The sequence below is a fragment of the Nannospalax galili genome, unplaced genomic scaffold (genome assembly GCF_000622305.1).
Source record: "Nannospalax galili isolate Female #2095 unplaced genomic scaffold, S.galili_v1.0 scaffold162, whole genome shotgun sequence".
Classification (NCBI taxonomy): Eukaryota; Metazoa; Chordata; class Mammalia; order Rodentia; family Spalacidae; genus Nannospalax; species Nannospalax galili.
Genome location: NW_008350388.1, coordinates 1274101 through 1284377, shown reverse-complemented (window position 1 = coordinate 1284377; position 10277 = coordinate 1274101). Strand labels below are relative to the sequence as shown.

At 41.0% G+C, this 10277-nt stretch overlaps 1 protein-coding gene across 5 annotated transcripts in view; it reads left to right on the top strand.

Annotated features, from left to right (window-relative positions):
* Osbpl1a (oxysterol binding protein like 1A) overlaps positions 1-10277 on the top strand; it is a 262262-nt gene that overhangs the window by 41624 nt on the left and 210361 nt on the right. For 4 of the 5 annotated variants that reach the window (XM_029570706.1, XM_029570705.1, XM_008847619.3 and 1 more), the window contains exons 3-4: positions 1240-1325; positions 2487-2561. In XM_029570706.1, coding sequence (XP_029426566.1) covers positions 1240-1325; positions 2487-2561 — 161 coding nt within the window. The remainder of the gene's footprint in view (positions 1-1239; positions 1326-2486; positions 2562-10277) is intronic. The other variant, XM_029570707.1, reaches the window with a different exon arrangement.

Genomic DNA, 10277 nt, shown 5'->3' with positions numbered 1-10277 from the left:
GTAACCCAGCATAGAACTGGGAGAATGAACAGCAGACCCCAATCTTATCTAAAGGAATATTGACAACTGATTGCTGCTAGATGAGGAACAGCTGACCTTCCTAAAACAAAGACCTCTAGATAGGCTGACTAGATTCACCAGATGGACAAGTGCTGGGGAATGGTTGGGGGTGCCGACAACACAGCAGACAGTAGCAGGGATATCAGAGTATAAGGGCTCTAGTGGGGGGAGGGAGGCTATGGGAGGGTGCCATCTGGGAAGTGGGTATATAGATGAATAAAATTGGGATGTTCTGTGTGATGTACAGACAAAAAAATCAACAAATTTAAAAATGAGTTATATTTGAAGAAGCATAAAAATTTCTGCCATGTTAATTAGTAGAGGTGATAAACATTACCATTGAACTCTACCCGATGACTTTATATCCATATACAGATGCCAAGGATCCAAGTGCAACTGACCATGAGTAGTAATAATCAGATACATACAGATTAGAGATGCATGCGCCAACATCTCAGTGTTAGTAGCAAAAAACGATTCTTTCTGTAAGAAACAGTATATTTTAAAATGAAATGGAGGTCTTTCTTAAAGGTTAAAAACTCATTCAATTTTATGTCTTACAGGGTTTATAACTGAGTTCAATATTGTATAACTATTCAACTGCGAACCTAAAAATTTTACAGCCACTTTGGAAAGAGATGTATCTTTGCTCTAGAAATTGTTATTGTGTATGTTAAAGCTGTAATGAAATGCTTCTTCTAAAAAAATTTAAAAAATTAAAAACAAAAAACTACTGGGTTAGTTGGGTCTTGCTTGTGACATGGTGTAGCTATGGTCAGTCTTGAAGTACCTTATCACACCAGCCTTCAGAGTGGCTCTGCCCTGCCTGAGGCTCCTCAGCTCATCCTCCTCAGTGGTACAAGGTTTAAAGAGAGTTGGTGGTCCTGAAATGTTATGTCAGGAGAACTAGATAGAACAGGATGAATAAAGACATAGAATCTTTGAGTCAGCGTGCTGGGGATCAGGTAGTTGGAATATGATCTTGCTTAGCTGTCCCCCTTTCTAGGATGGAGATGGTGAGTCAACAAGGTAGCATGGGTCTAGGTCTTGTGAGAGCTTATCTATTGGCCTACTGTAGCTCTTACTGTGTTATGTGTCTTGTCCCCTTGGTAGAGAGAAATTTGGTTCATTGAAAACTGTCTACATCTAAATATACTTTATTTTTTCCCCCATTTTTAGGAAGAAGTAAGTCTAATTTGGGATGGACACCTCTTCATCTGGCATGCTATTTTGGACATAAACAAGTGGTCCACGATCTGTTGAAGGTCTATTTATAGCTTTAATTTTTAATGACTGTAATACTGTGGGAATTACATGATGAAAGCCTTAGAAAAAGCATCTGATCCACAATAGTTTATTTAATGTAGTAGCTCATTCTTACTCTTAGTTTTCTTTACTAAACATGTGAATTAGGCTACTTTGAGTTATAAATTCTGTTTCTCTAGTTTCATTTTTACATTACCTTTTAAATTTAAAGTAGGCATTCTAATACAGATACAATTTTCAGCTTTAAGCATGACAGTTAAGAAAAAGAACCAAATCACTTTCCAAACAACTAAAAAATTTCAGAATCTCAGTGAACACTGTGCTTAGTGAGGATTGAGGCCTCTAATTTCTCTCTTGATAATATTTTTATATAGGACTATTTTTGAAATAGGAATATTTTTGTTTATATCTTATGATTAACTTGTACATTTAAATGATGACATCTTTTTTTTTTAACTTGAAAACTTGTTAACTTGATGATAGAGGAAATACTTTTATATCTATAGACAGTTCTTTAAAAATTATGACTAATAAAGTAGAAAGGAGACAGCTTTGTCTGTCTTTTTGAGACAGGGTCTCCCTGTAGCCCCAGCTGACCTAGAACTCACTATGTAGACCAGGCTGGCCTTGAACTCAGAGATCTGCCTGCCTTTGCCTCCCAAGTGCTGGGACTAAAGGTATGAGTCACCACGCTTGGCAGGAGACAGATTTCTAAGTGAAGTTCTTTTAAAATTCTGCTTATGGGGCTGGAGAGATGGCTTGGCGGTTAAGAACACTGGTTGTTCTTGCAGAAGACCCAGGTTCGTATCCCAGCACCCACATGGCAGTTAACAACTGTCCGTTACTCCAGTCCCAGGGGCTCCAACAGCCTCTTCTGATTTCCATGGGCATTGCACGACATGGGTACACTTACCTACCTGCAGGCAATGCACGCATACACATAAAATAAAAATAAATATAATACTAAAAAAAATAAAATTCTGCTTATGAAATTCTGCCTAGAAGGCTGTTTGCCTTCCTCTACTGTTTATTCAATTTTACTATGAATTTACTTTTAGTAGCAGTAGTGTTAACAATTATTTTAATTTTTTAAATATTTAGTAATTTTTGCTTTTTGTATTTATTGTCTGGACATTATTTAAAGTTTTCATCTTTACTAGGCTGGTGCAAAAGTGAATGTGTTAAATGACATGGGGGACACGCCACTGCATCGAGCTGCCTTCACGGGACGAAAGGTGAAAAACATTTTGCTTTTGGTGTTTACAAGTGAAATAGTTGAAAGAGTAGTCACTATTGTTTTTGTGTCCTGGCCATCTGCCAAGGGAAGAAGCAATGAAGGATAGAAACCAGCCTGTTAGTCAGAAGGGTACATGGTCTTAAGAGCTGAACAGCGAGGTTAGATACTAGACCACAGGACTCCCAGTATCATCCCAATGGAGTGGGCTCAACCTCTACATCGGGGAACTCATGACTGTCCCTTTTGAAAAAAAGATTCATTAAAGTATAATTAATACTGTGTAAATTCACCTATTGTGAGTGTGCATTTTAATGATTTGTAGTCTATTTACATAGTTGTGTATTCAACATAATCCAGTATTAGAACATTTCTTTGCCCTAGTAAGTTTCCTGGATCCTCTTTTACATTCATTCCCTGTGCCTGCCTCAAGCATCAGGTTGCCATTTGTTTTCTGTCTCAAGATACTTGCCTTTTCTAGAAATTTCTTATAAATGGAATCTCATACTGTAACTGGCTTCTTTAATTGAGCATATTGATGAGGGTCAGTTGTTCTGCAGCGTATAGCAGTAGTTTGTTCTACTTTATGGCTAAATAATCCATCGAATAAATGTGCCACATGTGTTATCTAGTCCTCATTTATTGAAACTACTTGTTCGCATAGTATTGCCTTAGCATCTTTGTTGAAAATCAGTTGTTATTGAGTGTGACTGAGTATGATTGTTGTTGCAGGACTGGGGGAGCTGAGGCAAGAGGGTCTCAAATTCAAGGACACCCTGGACTATGTAATGAGACAGTCCCCCAAAAAATCATATGAGGGCTGGAGAGATGGCTAACCGGTTAAGAACACTGACTGTTCTTGCAGAAGACCCGGGTTGGAATCCCAGCACCCGCATGGCAGCTAACAACTGTCCGTAACTCCAGTCCCAGGGGATCCAACAACCTCTTCCGACCTCCATGGACATTGCATGACACAGGTGCACTTACCTACACTCAAGCCATACACGCATACACATAAAATAAAAATAATAAATAAACTTAAAAAAAATCATCTGGATGTGTTGGTGCAGACCTTTGATCCCAGACTCAGGCAGAGGCAGGCATAGCTCTCTGCATGAGACAATCCTGGTCTACGTTGCAAGTTCCAGGCCAGCTGGTGGTACATAGTGAGACTGTGTCTCAAAAAAAAAAAAAAAAAAAAGAAAATCGGTTATTTATAAATGTAAAGGTTTATTTCTACATTTCCTCTTTGAACTCTATGTGAACTCTGTGTGTGTGTGTGTGTGTGTGTGTGTGTGTGTGTGTGTGTGTATCAATTATAGTAGCTTTATATTTAGGTGTTTGTGGTGCAGGGGATCAAACACAGGGCCTTATGCATGTTAGGCATGTACTCTGCTACTGAGCTTACATACCTAACCCTTGTTTTTTTTTTTAAAATTTATTATTTTTATTTTATATGTGTGAGTGTATTGCCTGCATGTATGTAAGTGTGCCCATGTCATGCAGTGCCTGCAGAGGTCAGAAGAAGGCGTCGGATCCCTTGGAATAGTATTGTGGATGGTTAGTCACCACGTGGGTGCTGGGAACCGACCTTGGGTCTTCTGCAAGAACAGTCAGTGCTCTTACCTGCTAAACTATCTCTCCAGCCCACCCCCTAGCCCTCGTTTTATGAGATAGGGCTTCACTGTATAGTTCAGACTGGTTTAAGCTGGTTTGTATAGTACAGGTCGGCCTCAAACTTATGATCCTCCTGTCTCTGCCTCTGGTGTTCTGAGATTACAGGTCTGCACCAACACTCCTGGCTTATAACTCACTTGTGATGTTGAATAGAGTAAGTTCTGCAGCACAGTTTTAGAAAATCAGTCTCTCTCTCTCTCTCTCTCCCCCACTCCCTCCCTCCCTCCCTCTCTCCCCCCCCATGATGTTGGATAGAGTAAGTTCTGCAGCACAGTTTTAGAAAATCCCCCCCATACACACACCTTTTATTTCCATAGGAATTTTAGAATTGTTTTGCCAGTTTCTGTTAAATGCCTGATGGAATTTTGATAGTTTGTGCATAGGTCAGTTAGAAAAGAATTGCCATCTTACAGTTTGGAGTCTTTGGACCTCTGAGCATGAGATGGCAAGCTTCATTTATTTAGAACTTGAATTTCTCTCAGCGGTGTTGAAGTTTTCAGTATACAGATCTAGGGCTCATTGTGTTAAATTTATTAACTGGTCTGACATTAATGTGTGGAATCTGGACTGAGTATGGCCACACAGTACCTCTGCTGAGTTCTCTCTCTCTCTTTCTTTCTCTCTCTCTTTCTCTCTCTCTCTCTCTCTCTCTCTCTCTCTCTCTCTCTCTCTGTGTGTGTGTGTGTGTATTTGTGTTGCATGCCTTCATGTTTGTGGCTGTGTTCTCAGGCACATGGGTATGGAGGCCAGAAGAAGATGGTAGAAACACCCTACTCTATCACTCTCCACCTTATTTCTTTGAGACAGGTTCTCTTACTGACCCTGGAGATAGGTTGGCAGCCATTATGTCCCCACATGTCTTGTTTCTGACCTTTACAGTGCTGGATTTATAGATGGGCATGTAAACATGCCCAGCTTTTTATGTGGTTTCTGGGGATTTGAACTGAGATCCTCATGCTTGTGCATCAAGTGGTCTTTCCTGCTGAGCCATCTCCCCAGCCCCTCTGCTGAGGTTTTAAAAACATACAATTTAATATTTCAGAGTCATTTTCTAGCACCACTGCATCTGCATAGCTTAGAGATCAGCCAATATCAAGGCAGCTGTGGGCTCAAGTCCCATGGAGCCTCTGCTCCGCCTGTGTACGTCTGCATAGTTTGGGTAGCTCTTTGAGAGTCAGCCAGTTCTCATATCTGCCTCTGCTCTGTCTAAAGGGCCTGCTCTCATGTGCACATGAGTTGGGGCCATGTGGAAGGCCTCAGTTTCTCTGTTTCTATCTCCAGGATTCCTCTGATTGGGCGAATGGAAAAAGCCTCATACCTATGTGGTAGGCAGAATAGTGGCTCTCAAGGATGTCTGCACACTAATCTTTGATATTTGTGAATGTTTGATTTCATGGCCAGGGAAATTAAAACTTCAGGTGGAATCGAGATTGCTCTTCAGCTGACCACAGATGGAAAAGTTCCTTTGGGTTATCCAGTGCAAGCATAAGAGCCCTTAGAAGTGGTAGTGGGAGCTGGGAGGAGCTGAAACAGGAAATGTGTTCTGCTAGATGCTATGCTGCTGGCTTGGGAAATGGAGGAAGCCGTAAGTCAAGGAGTGTTGATGCCTAGAAAAGCAAGAAAAGCAGTGAGAGTGCCACAGAGCTTCTGGAAGGAACCAGTTCCAAACTGCTTTGATTTTACCCAGTGAGCCGCATTTCAGACTGACAGAATACAGAGCATAACAAATCTGCAAAGTTTTAAGCCACTGAATTTGTAGGAATTTGTTAAAGCAGCAATAGAAAGCTAAGTCTAATTGGAAAAGCACCCTCATGCTATCAAGTTCCATAGATTTCTCATTTATTTCCTACTAATAATGCCTCGGTGTGAGTTTTGGTCTTTGGTTCCAAGTTGAGTCAGTTCCTGGTGCCAGCAAAGCTGCTGATTGTCACCACCCACTGCACCTGAGACAAATCCTTTGGTGAAGTGAGGGCAACGTGAGTGCCTCAGCTAGAAGGGTGAAGGACCCTAGGTTTAGTTGATTCTCTTGGTCTGTCCATTCCTCAAGTAGCAAGTGCCCTTAGGGACCAGAGGTATGTCAGATACTCTGGAGCTAGAATTACATGATGGTTGCTGGGAACCAAATTCAAATCTTCTGGAAGAGACCTGAGTTTTTTGTTTCTGTTTTGTTTTGGGGTTTTTTTTGGTCTTTTTGAGACAGGGTCTCTGTAGCCCCAGCTGTCCTGGAACTCATTATGTAGACCAGGCTGACCTTGAACTCACAGAGATCCACCTGCCTCTGCCTCCTGAGTACTGGGATTAAAGGCGTGCGCCACCACGCCTGGTGGTCTGTCCATTCTTTAGCTACCCAGCATTATGAAATGGTTCATTTTGATGACTTTGTTTCCTGGTCATTTTTGAGGATAACAGTTCTCTGAGCTCTTATAATGCCACAGTAGGTAGAAATTACTGCACCTGAGTTTCATGATCTATTTGAATAAGTGATTTGGTAAATTGGTCCTGACAGTATTTGTTTGCTCCTTTGTCCAACATGATGGATAAGGGTTGTTTTTATAACATAGGTTAAACGTAAAGTTATGACATAATTTATAACTTAAATGCTTCTTCATCAGAAGTTAGAGTGAATGTTATATTGCTTCATGCTTTTTATCATTCTAATGATGAGATTTTTATATAAATTACCATAAATCTACCTAAACATGCTGAGAACATTTGAATGAATCCATTTTGCACCCTTTTTACCCATTTGTTCATAAGTTGATATTTGTGAACCTGATGTGAAGCCTTAACTAAAGCTGAGACAGAAGGCACCCTTTATAATAGGACAGCATGTAGTGGGTTCATGGCTGTGCTTGACTCCATTCACCTGAGGTGGATGAGCGAACACCTTGTGATGCCCCTTTGTGGCCCTAAACACCTCATCCTTTTCTGTGGCCCCCAGGATATTGTTGTTTCTTCCCACATGAACCACATCTACCCACTTTTGAAAATGTGAGCTCTACATTCTTTCCTGACTTCTTGCAGCTCATAGGAAGCTGTGTTTTTCCATGTTTCTCAGGCACATGACTGCATCTTCTCCCACCTTACCCTTGTATTAGTTATTTCTGTGTGTGTCCTAACTCTCCTATGAGGCCATTTCAGTCTTACAGGGAATCAGTACATTTCGTTTTGTCCTGTATGAATACAATGCAGGTTTCACTGTCCGTAGCTGGTTGCTTAGAGCCAGTCACTGCATCACCTGCTGCTCACATATTTTCCCACTTCTGCTGTTTTCTTGAACTCTGAATGTAATCATTCTGAATTGGGCCTTAGTCTGACAAATCAAACTAGGTTAATGCATATATTTTATTATCTGTCATTTCAGAAAGTAACCATAGATAATAAATTTGTATGCTTAATAATTAAGCATGCTTAGATTAGGCAAAGACTTTAATTTTTTATTTATGTGTATGAGTGTCATACCTGCTTGTGTTTAAGTGCACCTGTGTGATGCAGTGCCCCTGTGTGGGTTCTGGGATTTGAAATAGGGTCTTCTGCAAGAACTGCCAGTGCTCTTAATTGCTGAGCCATCTCTCCCTGACTTTAAATTTATAATTGTGCTTATGAAAGCAAATTACCTTGTACTAATGTAATCTTATGACTAATTTTAAATATCTTACAATCTTGAAATTTAATGATGTAAGTAGACTATTAAGTCAAGGGGATTTTTTTAAAAAATTGCCTAACACTTTAAATTCCTGTACTTTGGAATGTATAAAATACTGCTCCCAAAATTTTGAGGAAATGCTGGGCTTTTCTTGATTCATTAGCGACCCCTAGTGTTCCATACCAAAAGTTAAAAATATATTGTTTGGCATTTATTCCTTTATTTTTCAGATGCATTTAGAATTCTGCAGTTTTTATATTTTTTCTCAATTGCTTGAAATAATGATGCAGTCAATACAGTAAATACTTGAATTGTAGCACTGATTTTCATTTTAAAAAATTAAAAACTTCTTGAGAATTTCATATATGCACACAATATATTTTGATCACACCCACCCCCACTTATCTTCTTAACTCCTTCTGGATCTGCCCACACCTCCCCACCACCTCCCAACTTCATGTTCTTTTTTTGTGTGTCTTTTTTGAGACAGGGTCTCCCTGTAGCCCCATCTGGCCTGGAATCTGTATAGACCAGGCTGGCCTTGAACTCACAGAGGTCCACCTGCCTCTGCCTCCCAAGTGCTGGGATCAAAGACATGTGCTACCTCGCCTTGCTTTTTATGTACCTTTTTTTAAAAAAAGAATATTTTTATTTTATGTATATGAGTCCATTGCCTGCATATGTGTAACTACACCCATGTTGTGCCATGCTTGTGGAGGTCAGAAGAAGGTATTAGATCTCCTGGAACAGGAGTTATAGGCAGTCGTTAGCTGCCATGTGGGTGCTGGGAACTGAACTCAAGTCCTCTGCAAGAGCAGCCAGTGCTGCTAACCACTGAGTCATCTCTCCAGCATCCCTTTTTAAAAATAACCCATTGAGTCCAGTCAGTGCAACCCATATGTACATGGGTGTGGGGCTATCCACTGGAGCATGGTAGACTTACTAGGGTCCAAACCCTTAAAGAAAATGGACTCTCCTTCCCTTAGCAGCCATTAAGTGTTAATAGCCCCAACTAGGAATTGGGACCTATGAACCCCTTCCCTATCCATGCTAGAATGTTGACTGGCTTTGTGGCCTGTGCACTCCCAAGCCATGGGTCTTGGCCAGATTTATAGTACCAGTCATGTGTTTCCTCCTTGGAGCAGATCTTAAATCCAACCAGAAAGCCATTGTTTACCCACATAGCATTTGTGCATCTATTGGGCATATTTTACTGTTACTGGAAATTTTGGAGAGTCACACCACATGTCTTTGGGGAAATCATGGTCCCCTCTTGAGGTTCTTAGGTTCATTAACATTAGAATTTAAGGGAAGACTCAAGTGCAAGGACAGTTTTTGTTAGAGTTTGAAAGGAAAACTCCCGGGGGCTGGAGAGATGGTTAAGTGGTTAAGAGCACTTGCTACTCTTCTAGAGGACTAGAGTTTGGTTTTTAGCACCTATGTCCAGCAGCTCATGACCATCCAACTCCCACTCCAGGGTATCTGAAACCCTCTTTTGGCCTCCATAGGCACCTGCAGTCACATGAACATGCTCATATTACACACATGCGTATACATAATTAAACATAAACTAATCTTTTTAAAAATAAAAGAAAAATTCCAAAGCAGGGAAGCTGTGAATCTTGGCACCTGCCCGAAGGAAGGAGATAGAGAAGAGGAAGAGGGAAGTCATGTTGTTTGAGTTAGTCCACATGGTAGGGAGGAGAGCTTTAGAGAAAGCATGAAGTCCAAAGTGTCAGGGACAGCATGCTTAGAAAAGAGATGGAAAGGAAAAGTTACGCTTTTCTGAGCAACTCAGAAAGCAGACAGACCCAGGAAACCACATAGCTGCAGTTCTGTAAGCCCCTGCCCAGGGGCCAGGACTTTGGGAAGGAAAAGTATATTATCTCTTTAAAGAGATAATTATTTCTCTTTATAGTGTGGCTTATGGTGGACCCACCTTTCTAAGGGATGGTTTCTTGTCAGGTCATTGATCAGCCCAACTGGATTAACTCTTAAGGGAGGAGACAATGGCAGGTAGACCCCACTCTACTGGAACATTGCCAGAGCTGAGTTAAGACTGAGGACTTTTCTACCCCTGAGTACATACAGCATTTTCTATTACTGCGAAAGCCAGCTGCTTGCTCAGTACCACTTGAGTCTCTATGTTCCATGACCAAGTGTATGGCATCTTTAGCAGCACGGTCTTACCATGAGGTTCTGGTGGCTAACCAAGAGCAGTGGCAATACCCTGTATTGTTCTGTGTGTCTCTGGGACACACCCCTGACCAACAACTCAAGGGGAGGCACGCTATACCTGGTACTGGGCTTTTTATTTGACTACTTATGGTGTCTGGGAGAAGCATTATCTCTTGTGCAGAGTAACTCCAGTTAAACTGTCTTCTCCCTCTGTTT